Below are 24,823 nucleotides of genomic sequence, written 5' to 3' on the forward strand. Positions count from 1 at the left end.
AGGGCAGGCTGATGGGTGGTATGAGCTATGGACTCTCACAAGGCCCCAAGCTTGGCTTGTCACCCTGCTGCTGCCTTGAAACCCACAAGGATACAGAAGCAAAAGTCTCCATCTTCATTTGGCACTGGGCTTGGAAACCGTGAACTGAAGACTTCTCAAGGAGGGCGTGATGGGTTATCGCCACAACCCACAGCCAGCCCATGACACACCAGGGACTCGAGGCAGGAGGGAAAGGGGTGAGCCTCCGACTCTGTGCTCCAGGATTGGCTGCCACCCTGTGCAGATGGGCTGGCTCCTCTCCTTCACACGCCCAGACACACAGACAAGAAGGCCAGAGAGCCACGTCATTCAGCTCACACTGTTCCCACCATCCCACTACTTATCACTCCCACACAACACCATGAGAGAGGCACTAGATGCCCGTGGAAGGGTGGCAGCTCGGTGTTGTGTCTCACACACTGCAGGAGCTCCCTCACCCCACCTCTGCCATCACCCCACCCCCTGGGAAGCACGCTTCTGGGACACAGGTGCACTGTCTTGGGAGCATCTGGCTCTGCCTCGTGCTGGCTGTATGATCTCAAGCAAGCTCTTCAGCCAGACCCCAAAAGAGGGAACACGTGGTGGCAGGGCACTTCCCTCCTCTTCCCCACCCTCGGGCCCATCCCTGTGTCTTCCTGCAGGTGACTCTGCACCATGGACCCCCTCCCCCAATAACCATCTTGCCCTGCCCTCACATCCCTGGGTACCCACACGTCCCAGACAAATAGCGAGAACCAAGAACCAAAAGCAGCTTCTGGGGGACACTCTAGCTAATGGAATAACACCCAACCCTGCTCTAGTGGCAGCAGCACACCTGACATGTGCCCTTCATTGTCCCCTGCCCTGTCACCCACGTCAGCCTACTGGCACAGGAACACAGCCACAACCCAAGCCAACCTGTGAAAAACCACTCCTTGGTGGCGCAAAACAAATGTAGCTGCCCCATCAGAGAAGGAGGAACCGCTGATGAAAAGATAAATAGTTCTGCAAAACACAGCTCCTCCCTCTCTCTCGGACGTGGGTGCACCTGCAATACCACTAGATGTGGCTTAACCTCCAGGAGAACACTGGCATCATGGAGAATCATGGGACATAAGGCAAAAGGGTCCTCAAGGATCAAGTCATACAATGCACACTTCCGATAGATGGGGAAACCAAGGTCCCAGCAGGGTCAGGTGCTGCCCACCTCTGGGCCCTGCATCTGTACGCTGCATTACCACTGTGAGCTGCACCTACTCAGGTTGAGTTCCCACACACCAGGGTCATGTATAGCTCAGTGGTACATTACTTAACCCTGCTTGTTTGTTTTCTTTTTTGAGACAGAGTTTCCTTATGTAGCCAAGACTGGTCTGAATACTAATTGGTTCTATTTGTTCTCAGCACCAAAAACTAATGGATGGATGGATGGATGGATGGATGGATGGATGGATGGATGGATGGATGATGGATGAATGAAAGGAAGGAAAAAGAAATGATAGATGATAGAAGATAGACCGACAGACAGAGACAGACAGACAGTAAATGACCAAGAGAGGGGACCACACAGCTAAGGGTAAACCAAGGAGCTGTGGCTTCCTGTCCTCCTCTCAGACAAGACCCACAGAAGGTGCTAATGACCAGATGACCAATCTCAGAATGGCAATGCTATGTGATGCAGGAACTGGACACCAGCTCCACCTCTGGCACTAGCAAGCTGGCTGTGTGGTCTCCTAGGCTGCCCACTCCATGAGCCTTGGTTTCTTCTCAGTTGAAAAACAGACCTCACCTTGCCTACCTGCCAGTATCAGGAAGCACCAGAAAAGGGGGAGAAGAAAATGTGAATATACACTGAGGGACCTAACAGGCTTGTGCGTGGTGGGAGATTCCCCAGAGGAGCACCTAGTAAGGCCACCATTGTCCCCCTCTTCCGTATCCTCGTTGAGTACTGAGCACACACTCAGACTCAATTCACATGGGAAAGCAAGCACAGAAGAGAGAGAGCCCCAAAGCACGGGCAGTCCATAGCTGTTCTTCCCAGTTGCATCCAGGGATTTGATGTGGCCCTGGAGTGGAAGGGCAGGAAGCTCATATGAGTAGCAAAAAGGAACAAACCAAAGCATACTTCAAGGACTAAAAGGCTACAGACAGCCCTTACCTGCTTTCTCATTCTTCCCAGGAGAAATTTAACTAATGAAAGAAATACAATTAACAGTGGCCCAGACTCCTTCCCTTGAGCTAAGTCCTTTCTCTGCTCCCCACACACTTTGCCTGCCTCCAATTCAGCCATCCTGAATTCTCACTGATGGGAAAATCAGAGCAAGTAGCCAAATCTTTGTTCTGAAACCCCAGCCACCAGTCATAGGCCTTGTCTGTGGGACAGGACAGAATTGCCAGGTCTACTGCTGTCCAATGCGTCGGGTCCCAGGCTTCATCATCTAGCTGGAGCCTGAGGGGAGACAAACATGGACATACACAGAAACCACTGAAATGGCTGCCAGGGTCACCAGGGTTTCAGAGGCCAACTATCTGTCTAGAAAATCCAGCTCATGTGGAGACTGCCTATGTGTCTCAGCACTTTAACCATTCTGTGCCTCCTCTGTGTCCCTATCACCTCATCTGCAAACAGAGATGACAAAGCTCCATCTACCAGGGCTACAGTGAAACAGAAACCAGACCACACTTAGTTCCATGCCTAGCACCCTCAAGAGCTCCATTTCCAAACCCAGTTCAAGGGAAAGATGGTTGCCTCTGGGATTCTAGATGCTTCTCTTTTTCTTCTAATTTTCTATATGACTGCACACTCTTTTGTCAGTAAAGGATAAAGGGTTTTTTTTTAATTGTTTTGAGATGGAGCAGGAAGAGTAATTAAAAATCCCAAGTAACCTTGTCCTCCAAATACACCGCGAAGGCTTGAAAGGCCCTGTTACCCCATTTCTTCTGAGATATCAATAGAGTAGAGACTTGTACAGCTGGAGGCGGGTGACCTATTCAGCTCCCTGACTCCCCAAAGACCTCCTCCATTTAGAATGGCTACCTTCTCCAAGAAGCCCTCCCTGCTGGCCCAGTACCTATCTCCTTCCAGAATATAACCAGTCCCATAAGAGGGCTAAACTTAGTTCCATCAAGGCTCATTTTGTGGTCCCATTCTGTTCCTGTAAGGATGGCCCCAGTAAGAGGGCTAAACTTAGTTCCATCAAGGCTCATTTTGTGGTCCCATTCTGTTCCTGTAAGGATGGCCCCAGAAGGCCCCAGCAGGCCTGGGCCAAGAGACCTGAGCCCAGGACAGGCCAGCACTGGCTTCTACCCCCACGTCCTCCTCCCTTCCGCATCCCCAGCTCTGCCCTATCCTGAAGGAGCCCTGGCAGCCCAACCCTCTGAGGGAACCTGAGGTAAGGACACTGAAGACTGAGAGAAAGTTTAAGCTTTGTAAAAGACAAGACTGGCTTTTCTCTGTTTTATGTCAAATGACCTGTAACCCTCCAGGCAACAGCACATTTGGGCCCAGGGCTTGAAAGAATTTAGCAGGATAGTTTAAAATGTCCAAACTCAGAGGTGTCAGATTTCATAAAGAGAAGACATTCAGAATGCATAAACTGAGCTTATCCTAAGGCTTCTAGTGAAGTCTCTCCAGGGGTTCTGACTTCTGAGTCTGTAAAGAGAAGAAAGCAGATCTCCCAGACCCTGGCCAAATTTCAAGAACTCTCCAATGCTTAGGGAGTATCCCCAGTGTCAAGGAGTATCTATCAGAACCATGTGTTCTAACAAAGATGTCAATCACCTGTAATCAATTCATATTCTTTCTTTTCAAAGTAACACTAGTATAACAACCAAGTATAGCAGGATTATTACAGTCTCAACTTTTTTTTTTTGCCAGTCTTGGGCCTTGGACTCGCAGGGCCTGAGCACTGTCCCTGGCTTCTGTTTTGCTCAAGGCTAGCACTCTGCCATTTGAACCACAACACCACTTCTGGCCATTTTCTGTATATGTGGTGCTGGGGAATCGAACCCAGGGCTTCATGTATACAAGGCAAGCACTCTTGCCACTAGGCCATCTCCCCAGCCCAGCCTCAACTTTTAAAATATCTATAAAAAGGCATATATAAACCAGGTACTGGTGGCTCACACCTGTAATCCTAGCTATGCAGGAGGCCAAGAGATATGGAAGGTGGAGGCTTGAAACCAGCCTCTGAAGAAAATTCCATGAGAGTCCATCTTATTAACTAGCAAAAAGCCAGGCTAGAAGTATGGAGTGCCAACCAGCCATAAACAAGAAAGCTGAATAAGTGTCCGAGGCCCCACAGGGTTCAAGTCCCAGTATTAGCACACACATATATAAAAGGCATGTACAGCCAAGCGCTGGTGGCTCATGCCTGGAATCCTAGCTACTCTGGGGGCTGAGATCTGAGGATTATGGTTCAAATGCAGCGGGGGTAGGAAAGTCCATGAGACACTTAGCTCCAATTAACCACCAGAAAACCAGAAGTGATGCTGTTGATCAAAGTGGTAGAGCACTAGCCCTGAGCAAAAAAAAAAAAAAGCTCAGTGACAGTGCGCAGGCCCCAAGTTCAAGCCTCACAACTGACCAAAACGGCTTGTACAGGTTAATAGGGTTGGGTATTTAAAAGAACTGTGAAGCTGGGGCTGGGGATATAGCCTAGTGGCAAGAGCGCCTGCCTCGGATACACGAGGCCCTAGGTTCGATTCCCCAGCACCACATATACAGAAAACGGCCAGAAGTGGCGCTGTGGCTCAAGAGGCAGAGTGCTAGCCTTGAGCGGGAAGAAGCCAGGGACAGTGCTCAGGCCCTGAGTCCAAGGCCCAGGACTGGCCAAAAAAAAAAAAAAAAAAAAAAAAGAACTGTGAAGCTAGGAGTAGAGTACTTGCCTAGCACACTCCTTAGCCCTAGGCTTAATTCCCATCACCAAAGGAAGAGAACAATAGACTAGAAGATACTGCTATACCCGGGTTGAGTTTCTTGGGAATGACAGAGGTGATGTGTCACTCAAGCAAGGAAGTGTCCTGGTCCCACGATGCTTCAGTGTGACAAATTCTTCAGGGCCTAGGGATGAGGTGTCCTGAGGCTACAACTTATTTCCAAGTGGATTAGGAGAAGAAAAAAAAAAAAAAAAAAAAAAAAAAAACCTGTACATAACAGGGAAAGTGAAAGGGCCCCAGGGCAGAGGCTGAGCCTGATAAATCCAGAAGAAAATTACACAATTGTCTCTCACACCATTCTCTGCAACTTCCTAGGGGTCTGAATATTTAAAGAGGAAAAAAGAGTGAAAAACAAAGGTAACTATTAAAAATATGTTTAGGCAGGTATCAGTACTCACATCCATAATCCTAACGACTCAGGAGGCTGAGATTTGAGGACTGCAGTTTGAAGGCAGTCCTGTCAGGAAAGTCCATGGTACTCTTAGTTCCAATGAACTATCAAGAAGCTAGAAGTGGAGCTGTGACTCAAGTGGTAGAGTGCCAATCTTGAGCAAAAAAATAAAGCTCAGGGGGCTGGGGATATAGCCTAGTGGCAAGAGTGCTTGCCTCAAGTGTGACTCAAGTGGCAGAGTGCTAGCCTTGAGCAAAAAGAAGCCAGGGACAGTGCTCAGGCCCTGAGTCCAAGGCCCAGGACTGGCAAAAATAAATAAATAAATAAAAAATAAAGCTCAGGCTGGGAATATGGCCTACTGGTAAAGTGCTTGCCTTGTATACATGAAGCCCTGGGTTCAATTCCTCATCACCACATATATAGAAAAGGCCAGAAGTGGCGCTGTGGCTCAAGTGGTAGAGTGCTAGCCTTGAGGAAAAAGAAGCCAGGGACAGTGCTCAGGCCCTGAGTTCAAGCCCCAGAACAGGCAAAAAAACAACAAACAAACTCAGAGACAGTGCTCTAGCCCTGAGTTTAAGCCCCAGGACCAACACACGTGTGCATGCACACGCACGCAGACACACAGTTTCAAACAGAAAAACCTAGCAGTATTCAGTAGTGTATGTCTATAATTCCAGCTTTCAGGACAAGAAGATCATGAGTTCAAGGCCAGCCTAGGGAGACTCTATAGAGTCTCCTATATAAAGAGACCCTATCTCAAATCAAACAAAAATCAAACCAAAAAAAACTCAACAAGCATAAGGGCAAACAAATAACTTCACTGTCCAAATAGACCTTTATTTAGCCTACTGCTGCTGTTTAATTGATTTGAGAATAGGCAGGCGATACTGCATGGGCTGTTGTGCTGTATGTACCCAAAAGGAAAACCACCAACCACATAAAGAAAATCTACCGAGCCAGTCTGAGTGGCAGAAAGGAAAAGCCAAGCATGTGGGACACCCTAAACAAGGCCTGCACAGAAAGAGCTAAGAGAGAATAATAGTCTGAAGGTATGCTTTGTCTCTGGGGCACCTGACCCACATTCTGAACTTCCAGGCAGGGCCCTCCCCTCCACCCCCACTCCCCAGAGGATGGCCTCCAAAGTCTAGCCTTCCCCTTCAGTGTCCAGGAGTGAGAGGCCACACGCACACAACTAACTGCAAGAAAGCACTGTTCACCAGGCAGCCCAGCCCCTGTTGGCCAAGCACAGCAAGGGTGCCAGAACAGCTTCCCCTGTGGCTGTAGTGACTGCCGCCCCACCAGTGCAAGGGGCAGTGTAAGAGACAAGGCTCACCCAGCTGCCAGTGTCCCGGCACCTCCCCAAAGGCCCAGGCACCTTTCCACAGAGGAAGCTCAGCCATCCTGGGCCTTTGTTTTCCTAGGAGACCAGAGAGAAGAAACTGGAAGCAAATCCCATTGAGTGCTCACTAGCGCTTAAACACCTATCTCTCTCCACGAAGAGGCTGGTGATGAGGAAGGAGGCAGAGGTGGGGGCACCATCTGTACTGAGACAGCGAGACAGGACCAAGAGATCCTGCAGAGCCACCGTGGATCTGTTCCTAATGCAGCAAAGGCCTGCTTCCTCCTGCCAACAGAGTTATCTTTTAATCCGACCCCCAGATGACACCGGCTGGCATGAGAGCGGGCTCCCCGGGGCACGTGAGTCATGAGATCTGTCCCTTCAGGCCCTGGCTTGCCCAGAGCTCCTGAGGAAGTAGAGGAAAGCTGCCGGGCCATGCGGGGGTCACCAAATGCTGAATGCCCAGACTTGAGGAGGAAAACTCATTCAGGAATGGGGCGGCCATCCTAAGATCTCTCTCCTACCCACATGTGGTCGGGTTTGTAGCTTCAGAGTGGCCATTCTTGACTAAAGCTGGGGGAAGAGGGAGAGGGTAGGGCAGGGATTGAACAGGACAGGGAACATGGGTCCATGCTGGTTTTCAGGTGATTAATTGGAGATAAAGAGTCTCATTGGACTTTCCTGCCTGGGCTAACCTCAAACTGCAAAATCCTCAGATCTCAGCCTTCTGAGTAGCTAGGATTACAGACCACAAGAGCCCGCTCTCCTGGGGAGCTTTGGAAGGGTGTGTCTGGGGAACACCTCGGGGAAGCCAGGAGGATGGGAAGAACTAGGGCAGCACGTAACCTGTCTCTCCAATAATGAAGGCACTGACTCACTCCCACAGCTGCTAGGCCAGGAGGCCTTCCAGACCTCCCAGGTTGGGGGTCTCACCGCCTCTAGAGGCAGCTATCCCACGGGCTGGGAATATGGCCTAGTGGTAGAGTGCTTGCCTCTTATACATGAAGCCCTGGGTTCCATTCCTCAGCACCACGTAATAGAAAAGCCAGAAGGGGCACTGTGGCTCAAGTGGTAGAATGCTAGCCTTGAGCAAAAAGAAGCCAGGGACAGTGCTCAGGCCTGGAGTTCAAGCCCCAGGACTGGCAAAAAAAATATATAAATAGAGGCAACTATCCCATCTGGGGCCAGTCTTCCTCCACCCTGCAGGCTACTGAAACCTGACAGCAGAAAGTGGTGGCCAAAACCTCCCATCATCACAGCCCTGAATACTGATGCGGCTCCCCACCCCAGCCAGGTAAGCACGCCATCGGGTGCCAGCAGCCAAGGAAGGAAAGCTCAGGCTCACCGGCTTGAGACTTAAGACAGCTACCTCAGCTACTCCATGCCTCAGTGTCCACATCCATAAAATGAGGACAGTATCAGACCAGCACTAGGGCCACTGAGGGGGATGGGAAGGAACCACAGCCTCCTGGCACCACAGTAAGTGGGTGGTAGATACTGGCTCCAGGCTCTGGGCCAGCTTTCTACTGCTCTCCTGACATTCATCCCACTTTCTCATGGCCACACTCCCACTCAGCAAGTGTCCAGCTCTGCAGGCTACCTCAGAAGCAGCTGGCTCACCAGGGACATATTTCAAACCCGGGCCACCACCTTCTGAATCCTCTGCAGGAGAGGAGCCAGCAAAGCTGCCTCAGAAGGAAACGAGCAGGTTTTCACTGGACGACTCTTCCCCACCACGCCCTTGGCCATCTCTAGCTCCACCTCTAGCTCCTCTACCCCACAAATCCGCCACAACACTAACAGTTCTCTCAAAAACACATAACTGCCCAAGCACAAAGGCAAAGGGATAGAATCTCACCAATTCCCCCCTTGCTCCCTTTTGCTTATCAGGATCAAGTTAAGGTAGGAAAAGCATCGCTGGGCAGCAATGGCAGGCCATGTTGGCGACTGTGAGTCACCAAGGGGAGGGGACCTGGCCTCATCTATGTCGTGCTGACCCTGGTTGGTTGGGAGTCCACCCAGGCTGCCTGGTACTCCCATTCCTAGGATAGGACACAGCTGCTGAGAGGCAGAAGCAGCTCCTCTTTGTTGATCTAGACAGCAAGAAGCTACAGTTGGGTAAACCTGGATGGTAGCACCCAGCTCCAACAGCGTATCAGCCTGAGGTCTCCTTGGGGAAGCCGTGGAAAGACAGCTCTCTGTCCTGACCCACTTTTCCCAGAGCTGGCTCGGCCAGTCCCAAAGGCAACTGGGAGTTGCTTCTTGCCTCATGATGGCAGCCAGGTTTATGCACTCCTCTCAGAAGACTCACAGAACCACACTAAAACCCACGTTACAAATGATGACCATGGCGTTCCTCCCCTCCTGTCCCTCTGTCTGGCCTCATATCCCAGCTCTCCCTCAGAGAACTTTTTAGGCAAGTAGGCACAGATAACTGGGCAAAGAGCTCATGGGGCAGTGCCCAGGCCCAGAGTTCAAGCTCCACCACTGATCAAAAGAAAAAGGGGGTGGGGATGGGGGAAATAGAGGGATAGAGTAAGGGGAGGGGGGAAAGAGGGAGCCTTTATAGCAGTCAACTACAGTTAATATGACCACTTGCAACTTATTTCTCTTTCATCTCATATTTTCTTTTTTTTTGCCAGTCCTGGGGCTTAAACTCAGGGCCTGGGCACTGTTCCTGAGGTTCAAGGCTAGTGCTCTATCACTTGAGCCACATAGCCACTGTCGGGTTTTTGTGTTTATGGGGGTACCGAGGAACTGAACCCAGGACTTCATGCATGCTAGGCAGCACTCTACCACTACGCCACCTTCCCAGCCCCTTTTCTAAATTCTTGATGACAGACATTGCTACTTATACCTAAATTGGCCATCTCTGATCTGAAAACCCCAAATTTAAAGTGCTCCAAAGATCCAAAACTTTCTGAATACTGGAACTCAAAGTTTCATATTTTGGAGAATTTCCAACTTTAAATTTGGGATGTTCAACCTATGAAGTCTATATTTAAATATTCCAAAACCCAAAATGCTTCCAAATCTGAAACACTTCTGGTCCTATGCATTTGAGACAAAGGATGTTCAGCCTGCTACTACTACTATTATTATTATTATTAGTTGGTCACAGGTATAAGCCACCAGTGCCTGCCATTTCTTTAAAGCAACAAACACACACACACACACACACACACACACACACACACACACACACACACACACACACACAAACGCAGCAATTTTTTCTTAGTGTCAAACATAAACTTAAGCCCAGTTTGGTAAGCTCTGGTTATCTCTCACTCAGAAACTTGACCAAACTCCTTCCCTACCATGCTAAGGTTACAACCTCCCAGCAAATGGATACCCACTTCCTCTCACCTTCCCCTTGAAGCACTAAGTTCTGGAAAGTAAAACTTACTCTCAATCCTGAGCAGGACTTTATGCTTCTAAAGCCAAAATCTCTGGCCACCCTGTCATCCATGGTTTGTTGTACACAGCAAACACATGAAACAGAGAATGCTTTTCTAATTCACTGACTAAAATTATGGATGGCTACTGTTTTTCTTTTCCACCCCTCCCCAGGATCCGGGGGTGTGAACACAGAACCTGGGTGCTGTCCATGAGCTTTCAGCTCCACTTCCAGCTTTGTGGTAGTTACTGAAGATAAGAGTCACACAGATATTCCTGCCTGGGCTGGCTTTGAACTGTGGTCCTCAGCTCTCAGCCTTCTGAGTAAACTAGGATTACAGATGTGACCCACCCACATCCAGCAACTCTTGATTCTCCTACACAATGAGCAGGAAAGAATGCGGGGTGTGCACTGCAGCTGGAGTGTATGCACAATGCATGTCAACAACAAGCACATGTTAACCACCTGCTCCCACAATCAACCTAGATCATCATCTAGGTGGCATCTCCGTGCATCCACTGCCTCATAGCCAGGGGACTTAACCAGCCCTGTTACTCCAGGGCGAATGTTAACGAGGACTAACCAGTTCAGCCCCAATTCACAAGCTCCCTAATACCACAACCTAGGTAATGGGGCAGAGCTGAGGCCCTCCCTCAAAGACACAGTGTGGTTCTTTCCTCCAGGCTTCATTTATTTCCTCTTAATGCCCATTTCCCTTCCTACACCACAGACGCTGTGTTTGCCTATATTCGCGGTCTTGTGGAATGGTGGTGCTCTGCATCATCAGCTTGTAGAAGTGCCCTGACTGCCCACATTTTCATAGACCACGTTTCACCGTGCTTGCAGGGCTGGGTCTCACCAGGTTCACAGTCATCGTGCCCATCCTGCTCAAGGGAGAACACCAAGCACACACATAGCAGTGAGTACCCAGGCCTTTCCCCTCAAGACACACACAGAACCCTGAAGGAGCCCATGAGAGAGGCTGAGGACAGGGCTTTGCCGAACCCTGGCAGGGACTCCAGGACAGTTGCACCTGCAATACTGTGAGCTTCCATGTCCCCACAGTGGCTGCAGCAAACGTTACCCCACCTCTATCTCCCCCCCCAGTCTCCAAGGCAGACTGGGCTCTGTTCCAGAGTGACTTCTTACTAAACTGCCTGAGCCACACCTGCTAAGGCAACAGCAAGGAAGGCATTTACCACAGGACGTGTCAGTGGCGTGAAATGGAAACGACAGCTCATTAACAAGTCTCTACCATGAGACCACACAGCCTTGAGTGGTCACAGGCTGTTGGAGCAAAGCATCATACACCGGCCCACAACCAGCAGCTGCTTCTACTGGCGAGGCCCCTCCCAAGGACACTGGCTCCAGGGCAGGCAGCAACCACACAGAGCACCCCTTTTTAGTTGCAGTCATCAGGTTCTACACCAGTGCGCAGGACTGTGCAGCTCCTATCACATGACACCCACCAGATCACACTTGAAGTGTTCTCTACCAGTCCAGTGAGGCTCACAAGGTTAAACTGCTCTAAAGGTCACAAAACCTGCTCAATCCCCATACTTACTTGATCGCAGACCAGGACCCCAGTACCAAGGAACCCGGTCTGCAGACAAGCTCTGGTCAGAAGCCACACCTGAGCTGAGCACTGATGGTTCACACCAGTAATTCTAGCTCTTCCGGAGACTGAGATCTGAAGATCTTGACCAGAAAAAAAAGCCAGCCAGAAAAAAGTTCATAAGGCTCTTATCTCCAATTAACCATCCAAAAAGCTAGAAATGGAACTGTGGCTCAAATAGTAGAGCTGCAGCCCTGAGTGAAAAAGCTGAAGGATAGCATCTAGGTGCTGAGTTCAAACCTCAGGACCAGCATCAAAGGAAAAAAAAAAAAAAGGCCACAATCTGAATGCGCAATTGAGGGGTGGACAGGAGTGTTTTTAATGACTTTCTCGACTATGGGAGTAAAAGGTGAACAAACACTGGGACTGTGAATACGCTGGTCCCCTGCTCCAGTTCACCTTGGCAATTAGCCACAGAGCTGTGACAATAACAAAGAGAGCTGACCGCACCGACCTGGGCGCCAGGCACGGCTCCTACCACTTCAAAAACGGCAACTCCTTTAAGCCTCACCATACCAGGTCCACTTACTGCCCCCATTTCCCAGAGGAGGAAACAGGCTGACAGCCACACAACTAGCCCTTGAACTAATTAAGTCTAGGCTTTCAATCATTCTACCAGACTCCCAAGTAACCTGGCCTATCCCTTCATGTCCTCACTTATAAGGCCAGAAAAAGGTTGCTAAAGAGTTGCTGATGGGAGAAAAGGGGGGAAAAAAACAGTAACAATACAAAAATAATACAAAGCCTCCCCATGCAACACAAATACCTATCACCTTCCCAGCACACACCTGAAGAGCATGTGACCATTCACCTGCAGCACCCCCTAGGGATGGTAGTATCTTGGATGCCCCTAGAGAGATGAGGACAGCAAGGCCTGGAGACATTATAGGAGTTGGTGGTGGGGACAAAGGTGGACAGCTGTGATCACTCCCTTCCCCTCAGCTACCTCACCCCTCAGCCACACCCTCCTCCTCCCTTATAAAGAAGACTACCACCTGGAAATGCATCTCAAACTCCCCAAGAGACTCCTACGTCTAAATACAGGAGCCACCACACTCAGACGTGAAACACACAAAGATTTGGTGTCCTAACCAAACTCATCAGGGGACCACGGAAGAGTGAGAAGAGCGGTTGGTCTATATCCCCACCTACCCCCGCTGGCCACGGCATCCTCCTTCAACAGGACACAATCACCCTTGACCCCAGCTGCTCTCTAGCCCAGGAGACGATGATGAGAAGTAGCAGTCAGGCCTGCCTGCATCCCGTACCAGCTGCAGCCAGAGGCTGGTGACCTGACCTCATTCTCCCAGGGCCTGTGAGAAAAACCTCTGATGGAAAGCCAAGACTCCCTCACAGATTCCAATTCACAGAAAGGATCCTCTCCCACATTTCCCTTCATCCTTGGGCTTTCCAATAAGATGGCAAATTCAGGGGAGCGGAAGGGGGGAGAAATAGGATCTTCTGCTTGCTGACCTTCTGAAAATCTTTGTTTTATATACAACAACAAACAAACCCTTGCCATGCACTACAAACCACAAAATGGAAGGTAAGAAGTCAGTAGGCTATGTTGACTACTTTTACTGCATCTCTAGAAGATCTAGAACCACAGCACTTGTTGTTCTTTGCTGGGTATGGTATGGCATACCTGTAATCCTAGCACTCAGAAGGCAGAGACAGGAACACTGTAAGTTCAAGGCCAAATTAGACCACATAGTGAGACCTGGTTTCAAAAAGAAAAAAATAAAGACAAAGAATAAAAGTAAAGCCTTTGGGAAAGATCAAGACAAAACATCAACTCCAACTAAAAGAACAAGTTTAGCAGTACAGATCTACAGCAGTGTTCATGATGCTAGGGTCCTTGTCATCTTTGTGGGCTCAGCACGTACAGCCTAGTATGAAGTGGTGAGGGCAGGCTGACAGATGGAGGAAGAGAGAGATGGACAGATAGATAAAATCTGAGTCTGAATCCAGCCACCAGGAAAAGAATGGGATGTAGCACAAGCAGATGACACTGTGACCAGCTCCACTGACATTTCATAAGAAGCCTTACTAGGAGAGAGGAGGACAGAGGAGGGTTACATGCAACTGGTTGAGTGTGTGTGTGTGTGTGTGTGTGTGTGTGTGTACCAGTACAAGGCCTTGAACTCAGGGCCTAGGTGCTGTCCCTTAGCTATTTTGCTCAAGGCTGGTGCTCTATCACTTGAGCCACAGCTCTACTCCCAGCTTTTGGGTGGTTAATTGGAGATAAGACTCTCAGGACTTTCTTGCCTGGACCCACTTTGAACCAGGGTCCTCAGATCTCCTGAGTAGCTAGGATTATAGGCATGAAACACTAGAGATGTCACAACTGCTCACAGAAAGCTAGGGAGCTGGCCACTCACTATTTTGTTCTCCCTGAGCCCATGAAAGAGGGAACTATGGCAAGCTACATAGAAGTCATCTTCCATTTTCTACTGGAAATGAGAAGGAAAATACACGGGCTCATTACATTCTCACACAGTCTGAGCCTAAGCTACCACAGAGTCAGCTGCTGCTTTCAGAGTCATAAAATCAACACATTTTGGTTTTTGTTTACTTTCTTACTCTTTCCTGGATCCAGTTGCAGGAATCTGGCTGTGGTGTGAGCCCTAACTCTGTCCCTGGGGCCTTATCCTCTTATCTTTATAAAAGGTCTCCCCCCCCCCCAGGGCCAGAAACTCATTTTCCTGCTTGAACTTTGTCCTGTGACTAAGCAGGAAGAAGTCATGGGAGTCAGGCCCAGAGTTTGTGCTGCGTCACAAAAAGAAAGACACATGGAGGTCCCTCCTGCCAAAGTCAGCCCATTCCCTGACTCAGCACTAAATTTAGATGTCATGTCCTATGCTCACATCCAGAAAACCCCGCTGTGTGACAGGTGCTCAGAGCATGCATGGGGAGGAATGGATGCTGAGATGCAAGCGAGAGCAGTGTCCTGGGCTCAGGACACTAAGGTGTGAGCCCAGACTTCCACAGGAAAGCCTAGGACAGAACAAGTACGGTCTTTATTAAGGAAATTTCCAGCCCTCCTCCCCCAAGCAGCTGGCCACCTGAGCAAGCTGCCCAGCCATCAAGATCAGCCTAGTTTGCCCATCTGTAGGACATAAACACAAACTGCACAGGCTGAGACAAGATTTTGTTCAACGCACAGGACTGAGAGAATAGAGCACAACTCTGTGAACTGGAATGTCCTATTCATTATTTGCCTGTCCTTGCTGGAAGGAAGGACCGGTGGCTGCTAAACCAGGCCCAAATCAAGAAAAACCAGCCCAGGCTTCAAGACCCCACACCCTGCCGGCTCTTGGTCTGAGAGCTGTTGGATCCTGTGTCCAGCCCTGCCCACAGCAGATCACAAGAGCCTAGTCAAGTCACCTTGCAACCTTGACTGCTTTTTCCCAAAAGGGAAATAAAAATATGAACAAAATAGCTGCCAAGGTCCCTTCCTGACATAGTACTAATCAATTGTAGGCTGCTGCTTAAGCAAAGCAAATAGGAAAACACAAATGGTGACCAGAGGCATAAAATTCCATTGTGTATATGTACCACATTTTCCTGATCCATTCGTCTACTGAGGGGCATCTGGGTTGGTTCCATATTTTAGCTATGACAAATTGTGCTGCGATGAGCATTGTTGTGCTGGTGGCTTTAGTGTGTTCTTCTTTGTGGTCTTTTGGGTAGATGCCCAAAAGTGGGGCTGCTGGGTCTTAGGAGAGCTCTATGTTTAACCTTCTGAGGAATCTCCATATGGTTTTCCAGAGTGGCTGAACCAGTTTACATTCCCACCAACAATGAAGTAGGGTTCCCTTTTGGCCACATCCCCTCCAACATTTGTTATTGTTAGCTTTCTTGATATAGGACATTCTTACTGGGATGAGATGGAATCTCAATGTTGTTTTGATTTGCATTTCTTTTATGGCCACTGATGTAGAGCACTTTTTCATATGTCTCTTGGCCGTTCTCATTTCCTCATCAGAGAAGTCTCTTTTTGAGTCTTTAGCCCACTTGTTGAAGGGGCTATTGGTTCTTTGTTTTGGAGGAATGTAATTTTTTTTAGTTCTGCATATATTTTAGATATGAGGCCTTTGTCTGTTGTATAGACGGTAAAGATCTTTTCCCAATCTGTGGGCTTTCTATTTATCTTGCGAGCTATGTCCTTTGCCCCATTCGTAAGGAAATGGAAGGACTTGGAAAAAATTATACTAAGTGAAGTGAGCCAGACCCAAAGAAACATGGACTCTATGGTCTCCCTCATAGGGAATAATTAGCACAGGTTTAGGCTAGTCACAGCAGAGGATCACAAGAACCCAATAGCTATACCCTTATGAACTTTACATAAGATGATGCTAAGTGAAATGAACTCCATGTTATGGAAACGACTGTTATATCACTGTTGTAATTACTTTCAACATGCCATGTGAAACTGTAGCTTCTATTGTTGATGATCCTCTTGTATCCCCTTCCTGTGGTTGTACCTGCACTATCATTGTATCTTATCTGAGTACATTGGAAACTGTGTATACTGATATTAGAACTAGGAAAACGAAAGGGAATACCAAAACCAAGAGACACAGGATAAAAAGAAAAATGACTACAAAAGCAAGACTTGCAAAACTGTTTGATATAAATCAACTGAACAACTCATGGGGGGAGAAGATAGGGGGAGGGGGAGGGGAGAATGAGGGAGGAGGTAACAAACAGTACAAGAAATGTATCCAATGCCTAACGTATGACACTGTAACCTCTCTGTACATCAATTTGACAATAAAAATTTTAAAAACAAATGGTGACCAGAGAAAAAGAAAGATGATGTGGAGAAAAAGAGAGGTGGCTATAAGTATCTTTTTTTAAAAAAATCACTTCTTACATTAAAATATGTGAATAAGCAAGGTTCTGGAGGCTCACACCTACAATCCCAGAGACTCAGAAGGCTGAGATCTAAGGATGAAGGTTTAAAGCCAGCCTAGGCAGAAAAGTTTGAGATATTCTTATCTCCAATTAACCAGCAAAACATTGAAAATGAGGCCCTGAGTTCAAACCCCAGTATCAACACTCACAAAGACATAAATAAAATTGATGGGCACAGGTAGCTTACGCCTGTCATCCTAGCTACTTGAAACACTGAGGTTTGAAGACTGTGGTTCAAAGCCAGCCTGGGCAGGAAAAGTTCATGAGACTCTTCCTGGTCACCAAAAAGATGAAAGCAGAGCTGTGGCTCCAGTGGGAAAGCACCAGCCTTGAGCAAAAAAAACTAAGCCACAAGCCAAGACCCAGAGTTCAAGCCCCAGTATACTCTCTCTCTCTCTCTCTCTCTCTCTCTCTCTCTCTCTCTCTCTCTCTCACACACACACACACACACACACAAACAAGGTGAATTCATTTGAAGGTCTAGGCCATCTTTAGTTAGACAGGTACCATTCAGACAGGTAAGACTGAGGTAGACTGAGAGGTCACCCTTGTCCAAAGAACACAGACCCTGTGCATGCCCGCCACCAGGGTGTCAGTTCCAAGAGCAAGACAATCATCTCCAAGAGCTCAGCCTCCCATCCAGGCAGTGGCAGACCCTCCTGCAAGCTGCACCAGAGCAGGGGCTGGATGGGTCATGCACGCAATGGAGAGTAGAACCAACCAGTGACAAGATCTGTTTTTTTTACATCAAGAATAAATTTTCAAAACATAACTGCTTCTTAAAGCCCCTTTCTAGACATTCCCTGAGGCTTCAGTCTCCACATCACTGTCCTGGGGAGTACTGATTTTTGTTCTTGTTTTGTTTTTTGCCAGTCCCGGGCCTTGGACTCAGGGCCTGAGCACTGTCCCTAGCTTCTTTTTGTTCAAGGCTAGCTCTCTGCCACTTGAGCCACAGCGCCACTTCTGGCTTTTTCTATATATGTGGTGCTGAGGAATTGAACCCAGGGCTTCATGTGTAGGAGGCGAGCACTTTACCACTAGGCCATATTCCCAGCCCCAGGAGTACTGATTTTTATTAGTGGTTTTTTACCAACCACACTAGGGTCATCTGTCATTTTTTAAACCATTGGTTCATTTCCAAAAGGAACCTACAAAGAAACAGAAAAAGCTACCAAGTAGAGACCAGAGAACCCATGAAAACGTGGCTGCCACTAACAGCAGCCTCTGAGACCACCTGGGCTCAGATGAAGGGAGATAAGGCTCTCAGGAGGCTCTTCTCTTTCATACACACATCAGGAGAGGCATCTTAAAACAAAAGCATTGCTAGGTGCTCACACCTGTAATCTTAGCTACTCAGGAGGCTGTGATCTGAGGATCGCAGTTCAAAGCCACCCCAGGCAGGAAAGGAGTCTGGGAGACTCTTATCTCCAATTAACCATCAGAAAACCCGAGGTAGCACTGTGGCTCAAAGTGGTGGAGTACTAGCCTTGAGCATAAGAGCTCAGAGACAGTGCTCAGGCCCAGAGTTCAAGCCCCACAACTGACAGAAAAGAACAGAAAATGAAATCCAGGCCAGTGGTTTTAAACTGTGTTCCTTGGAACCCTGAAGAGAGGCATCTAGAAGACCACAAGAGAAAGGGGTACACTCCAGGCCCTCACTCCCAATCACGCTCTTCTTGTCTACGCTACACATCCGATGTTCACATAAGAGTCCAGTTAATTTTTCAAAAAGATTTTTTAAAAAGAAATAAAAAAGATCAGAAGGCTATTTTAAAAAATAAATAATCACAGAGGATACCTACACTTCAGATGTTTAATGATTTACAACAACTCTGAAAGTGCTTCACAGTTTAAAGGACAGACTTCACAGTTCATCCCTAGAGTAACCACTCTCTCCTCTCCGAGGCTCTGCGTAGTACCTTCAGGGAAGGGCAGTGACCCCTCCGAATGGTTCACCATAGCTCGACTGCACAGATTGTAAAGATTTCTTCACATGGATGTAGGACTCCACCTGCAATCCCAGCACGTGGGAGGCTGAGATAGGAGAATCATGAGTTCCAGGCCAATCTGGGCAATACAATGAGAACTTGTATATACCCAAAAACAAAAGGCCTGCGCAAGAAGAGCTCCCATGGTATAAAAACAACTCAAAAGGCAGCAGAGGAAACAAAATATGTATCTATAAAATATATAAAACAAATTTAAAAATTTTTAAAAACAACTCAAAAGAAGACATCAACGTAATTCAATGACTTCAAAGACTTCATTAAAAGAACAGTTTTGGAACAGGGAAAACTGAATATCAAGCAAGGGTTAGATGACATTAACGCTGGAGGTACTCAGGATGGGTCTGGGTGTCCTTCTCATCTTTGTTGGCTTAGCACTTACCAGAGCCTAGATAGAGCTGTGGACAGCACAGAGCAGAGTACTGGCTAGGGACAGATTGACAAGGAGGAAAGTATGGACAGAAGATAAATGCAGGTCTGAATTGTGTTTGGCTCTACCCTAAAGGCTCCAGAATCTCATGCAAGCAGACAACACTATGACCAGGTCCAATTGAGTTTTCAAGAGAAGCATTATTATACAGGTGATTGGGGATTGAAACTATAGTTAATATTCTTGGTTGGTTTTGAAGAGATCTCTTAGAAATCACTTTTAGGTATTATGAGTAAAGTAACATAGTATCTGGATTGTGTGTGTGTGTGTGTATTTGTGCTGATACAGGGGCTTGAACTCAGGGCCTGGGTGCTGATTCTTAGCTTTTTTGCTCAATTGGCACTCTACCACTTATAGCGCTGATCCACTTGCAGCTTTTTAGTGGTTAGTGAGAGATAAGAGTCTCACAGACTTTCCTGTCCAGGCTAGCTTCGAGCTGTGATCCTCAGATCTCAGCCTCCTGAGTAGCTAGAATTATAGATGTTATTCATGCATGTTACTCATTCTCCATAAAGCAACATACCATTCTCAAGACTGACCATCATTCTCAGCCCAGCTCCTCTTGGGGGCTTAGGAAAGTCCTGCCCAACAGTGACCAGACACCAGACCTGCAAACACTAAACCTCCAAAACAGTTTCCACACCTTCTTCCAAAGTGGCACAAAGCCACAAAGGAAGACCTCAGGAGGATTCACCATCTCAAAGAAAAGAATGATACTCAAGAAACCGTACTTCCTTCTGTCCAGCCACATGAGGGAACCTGAGGCCCAAAGAGGACACACAGATAAATACCAGCTGCTGTCCCCAGATTCACATGTGACTATTTCAGCTGGTACCAAAATCGAAAAGAATGGGAAAGATCAAGGTTGAGGTGCTCTGGACAAAGAGGATGGGGGAAATGCTGATATGGTACCCTGATGACCAGATTCTAAGCGCAATGCCAAAATTTCTCAAAGAATGCATTCCTCTCCGCAGGCATGGGTGATTCAGGCTTGTAATCCTAGGCACTCAGGAGACTGAGAGGATTGCAGTTCAAAGCCATCCTGATGAGATAGTCCATAAGACTCTTATCTCCAATTAACCACCAAAAAGCCAGAAGTAGAGCTCTAGCTCACGTGGTAGCATGCTACCCATAAGCAATAAAGCTTTAGGACAGTGTCAAGCCCTGAGTTCAAGGTCCAAGACCCACACCAAAAAAAAAAAAAAAAAAAAAAGCATGCCTCTGAACACTGATGTTGTACCATGCTTCACGACAAAAGGATTTTGTGGTCACACCACAAAAAAATGGTTTGCAACCATTCTAGCCAAGTCCCAAAGCACACTGCTCAGGAGTATGCTCAAGAGCCATCAGCGAAAGAGAAGCTTCAAACAACAGAATGTGCTCGGATAGTGACAGCATCAAAGACCCACCAAACTCCTGTCAGAACATATTTCCTGGGTAAATGCTGAGCAAGACCTCTTGAAAGAAAATCTCCACAGCCTGTTACCCTGGATTCAAGACGAGAAACCAAACCAACCCTGAATGGATTAAGGGAGTGTCTACAAAGCAGAAATAACTGACATACTTCAAAGCCTCTGGGGATAAAGATACTAGCACTAGAAACATAAAGAAAATGTGTGACCAGCCCTTGGACTGCCAGCATTTGTAATGCTGCTGGGATTACATGGTTAACTTCTGCCCTCAAAAGTCACAAATAACTACTGAAACTAAACTCCTTCTTTGAAGCCCAAAAGAACTGTTCTGAGACTTTCCAAAACATATTATAAGGAAAATATATATATACACACATTTTGTGTCTGTGTCTGCGTGTGTGTGTTGGTTGTTTTGGGGGTTTTTTTTGGAGTGTTTAGGGGGGGATCTGGTTGATTGGTTGCTGTAAGGTTTGCCAGAAAGGAAACCTGCCACATGGTTCGGGCAAGAAGAGTTTATTGGGGGGAGAGCCAACTGCCAGGCCACACAAGATGGAGAGGCAGGGAGAAAGAGGAAAAGGAAGAAGAGAAAAAGAAAGAAAGGGAAAGAGAGAGTAAGAGAGAAAAGGAAAGAAAGCAAAAAGGAAAGAGAGCGAGCACTCCTGTTGAGCCGGATTATACAGGGAAAAGTGAGAGGTATGGCCAAGTGGATCAGATGTGACCTCATAGAAGTGGGAGGTAACCAACTACCTCTAGGTGTGCCAGTTACCTAGGTAACGCAGGTACTGGGCACAGACTTAAACAGGTGGGGGGCATCTTTATGGAGCCCTCCTGGGATGGACCTTACATTCCAGCCTTTTAATAATTATGAAAAAGGGAGCCGACTCTCTGGCTACTTCCTGCTGGCAAGGGGCATCAAAATTAAAGGTAAAAGGTGGAGGTGTGGCCCTTCCAAGAGAAGGCAAGCAGCAGTTGTCCCTTGGTGGTGGATGCCAGCCCTTGAATAAAGCCCAGAAGAAGTCTCATGAGGCAGGAGCTATAACTTATTAAGAATTAACCACAATACTTGTCAGTTATTTCTCTAAAACTGCTTGCTTTTTCCTTCAGCTTGTGGAGTAGATCAAACCGAGAATGGCTAGCCTTTGAGAGGGAACATAGAGGGGTAAGGGGTGGGGGAGGGGTCCCTGGAACCCAGCCTGTGTCACACTCTCAAGGGCACAAGCCAAAAGGTCAGGCCATTGAGACTGATTTTCTAGCCTATGAGGCATCTTGACTTTATGGAGTAGTCTGGTTGAGGACATAGGAGTACATAAGGACATAAATGGGGGTCCACAAGGACATATCGATGGGGGGTCCACAAGGATGTAGATGGGGGTCCACAAGGACATAGTTGGGGGTGGGGAGGTCTGCAAAGATGTAGAGGGGGATCTGCAAGGATGTAGAGTCAAATTCTTGATTCAGGCATCCCTGAAATGAGAACAAACTGGGTAAAAAGGCATAAGGGGTCCCTCTGGCATGGTTAGTCAAATGAGGACCTGTAAACGGAGTCAGTCACCAGACAGAGGAGATGGTGTGGTGGATTTGTAGCCAGCAATGGTAAAGACGAGAAGTATGAAGTGAGTTTCCTCTGGCTTTCGGCAATTTGGTCCGAGGAGGGACAGTCAAGGAGGTGGGTTAACCCACAGAAAAAGAAGAGGGAGGAGATGATCCAGAGACTCCTGACTCTGTCCTTTCCTGGATCTCAGCACCAGATGTAAGGTTTGCCAGAAAGGAAACCCGCCACATGGTCCAGGAGAAAGGAGTTTATTGGGGCCCACACAAGATGGAGGCACAGGGAGACAGAGGGGAAGGAAGAAGAGAAAAGGAAAGAGAAAAAGGGAGCAAGAGAGAATAAGAGAGGAAAGGAAATAGAGGGAAAAGGAAAGAGAGCCAGGGGCTTGTGTTGAGCCCGATTATATAGGGAAAGGGGAAGTATGGCCAGGTGGGTTGGATGTGCCCTCAGAGAAGAGGGAGGTAACTACTTCCAGGTGTGCCAGTTACCGAGGTAACATAGGTACTGGGCACAGACTTAACAGGTGGTGGGCATCTTCATGGAGCCCTCCTGAGGGTGGACCTTACAGTTGCATACTTCTTTTCTTAAGATAGGGTGTCACTAGGTAGCTAGGCTGGCCTCAAACCTGTGATCCTACCTCAGCCTCCCACATGGTATATGTATGTGTGTGTGATGCTTCCACACAACTAAATATAGGCCTAGTGTATGGCTCAAGTAGTATAGCACTTGCCTAGAAGCTAGAGGCCCTAAGTTCCACCTCCAGGACCACAAACATTAAATGCAGAATTACCACATGACCCAGCAACTGCATTTCTGGTTCCATGCCCAAGCAGACATTTGTACAGTAAGCCCTTCTTATTCGAAGAGTACATGTGGTTTCGACCAAGCACAGTCAAAAAGTGAATAAATTTTATAAATTGAACAAAATTTCAAGACCAAGAACGTTCAAACTCCTTGCACATTCTGTGTGTGAAACTCTTGTCAGTCTCTTGTTATTGGCAGTTGTGTTTAAATCACTATCTGATTGTGAGTCTGTCTCTGCTTTAATTTTGTGAAAATATGCCTCCCAAAAAGCAAACAGGCAAACATAATGGTAATTCCCTCCAAGTCAAAAAGGCACACACATTAATGTGCTTAATTGCAGTGATACAGTGAAAATTTGCTATTTGTTGAAAGGTAACAAGTCTTTAGCAGCAGTTGGGTGGCATTATGGGAAAAATGAATCAGTCTTAAACTATGCATCCTAAGTATATCAAGTTTTCCTTGATGGCATCTCCTTGGAATTATATAACCACAGATATCAGCCTACCAGGCATGAATACTGTATATTTCCTGCTTAGAGTTACATGACTTGCAATAGCCAAAAAGAAAAGAAATAGTATTCACCAACAGATCAACCGAGGAACATGGTATACATTCATTAGCCTTAAAAAACAAAGAAACAAAAAAAAAAACCTCTTAGCTGGGCACTGGGTGGCTTACTCCTCTAATTCTAGCTACTCAGGATGCTGAGAGCTAAAGATCACAGTTCAAAGCAAACCTAGGCAGAAAAGTCCATGAGATTCTTAGCTCCAATAACTAGCAAAAAGCCAGAAGTTCAGCTTTGACTCAAGTGGGCAGAGTGCCAGCCTGGAGCAAAAAAGTTCAGGAACAGTACCTAGGCTCTGAGTTCAAGCCCCATTATATTCTCTCTCTCTCTCTCTCTCTCTCTCTCTCTCTGTCTCTCTCTCTCTTTCACACACACACACATATGAAACTGACCACAACATGGATGAACACCATACTAAGTATAATATACCAGTCACAAGAAGACATACTCACTCCACTTATAAAGCACATCCAAAGTAATTTCAAATTCATGGAAACAAAGTAGAATGGTGGGTGCCAGGTGAATGTTGTATAGAAAGAGTTAACTGTTCAGTGGATACAAGAGTTTCAATTCAGCAAGATGAAAAAGCTCTCGAGATAGATGGGATTTAACACCACTGAACTGTGCCCTCAAAACTAGTAAATTTCATGTTTTGTATATGTTGTCACAATGAAAAAGAAAAAAAGGAAAATACAGCCCAAAGGAAAATCTTACATTATATAAACCTTCCAACAATTTAAAAAACTCCAAGCAAATGGTCTATGCCCCCTTAGCACAAAATGAAAGTCAAGGTCATCCGGTCAATGATAGATAACATAAAGACATTCCAAGTATCTGCTTAAAATGTTCTGCAGCATTTTCCTGGAACTCTACCTCAAAAAGATCAATAGACACACAACACAGAAATATGCAATCTGTCTCAGGCAAATGGCTAAGGGGGGGGGGGGGAAACACCATTTCCCTCCAGATCCATCCCATTTAAAATTCTCCACTGAACACACCCAGCAGCCAGCTGCACAGATGGAGAAGCAACCTAGCACTCTAGCGCAATGCCTGCTGGGTCTGAGCTCCAGCCTTCCCAGGCACTGCAGGAGAGAAATTACTGCAGGACCCCTTGCAGTGGAGCTGCAGAATAGGCAGGTGCTTGTTATGAGGAAGGACAAAAACATAGACAAAATAGTTATCTTGCTCTGCTTACTTTTTCAGGAAATAGAAAACCAGAGAAGAAAAATCACTTACTTGCTAACACTAAATCAAATTAATGGCAATCATGGTAGAAAGCTGGTACAGGAGGACTCAGAAACCTAGGCCAACCCAATCTCCATGTGGCCTGGGACTGAAGACACCTAGGGAGTGTTTGTAAGCCTTCAGGACTGAGCAACTCCGCAGTTATTGCTCCTCTGATTTCACTGTTGAACTGGGGGAGGGGGAGGGAGGAT

At 47.2% G+C, this 24,823-nt stretch overlaps 1 protein-coding gene across 4 annotated transcripts in view; it reads right to left on the reverse strand.

The window, feature by feature from the left end:
* The window catches only part of Dlg5 (discs large MAGUK scaffold protein 5), a 104,724-nt gene that overhangs the window by 72,071 nt on the left and 7,830 nt on the right, over nucleotides 1-24,823 (reverse strand). Inside the window, exon 1 of one of the 4 annotated variants that reach the window (XM_048339127.1) lies at nucleotides 11,648-11,745. The exons of 1 other annotated variant lie outside the window; for it this stretch is intronic. Coding sequence is in view for 1 of the 3 variants with exons in the window: in XM_048339126.1 (XP_048195083.1) it covers nucleotides 6,678-6,744 (67 nt within the window). In the remaining 2 variants the exon portion in view is untranslated. Of the gene's footprint in view, nucleotides 1-6,677; nucleotides 7,275-11,647; nucleotides 11,746-24,823 lie in introns of those variants that run through there. 2 more of the 4 variants (XM_048339126.1, XM_048339128.1) reach the window with 2 other exon arrangements.

Source organism: Perognathus longimembris, chromosome 2 (assembly GCF_023159225.1).
Source record: "Perognathus longimembris pacificus isolate PPM17 chromosome 2, ASM2315922v1, whole genome shotgun sequence".
In the NCBI taxonomy this organism is placed as follows: Eukaryota; Metazoa; Chordata; class Mammalia; order Rodentia; family Heteromyidae; genus Perognathus; species Perognathus longimembris.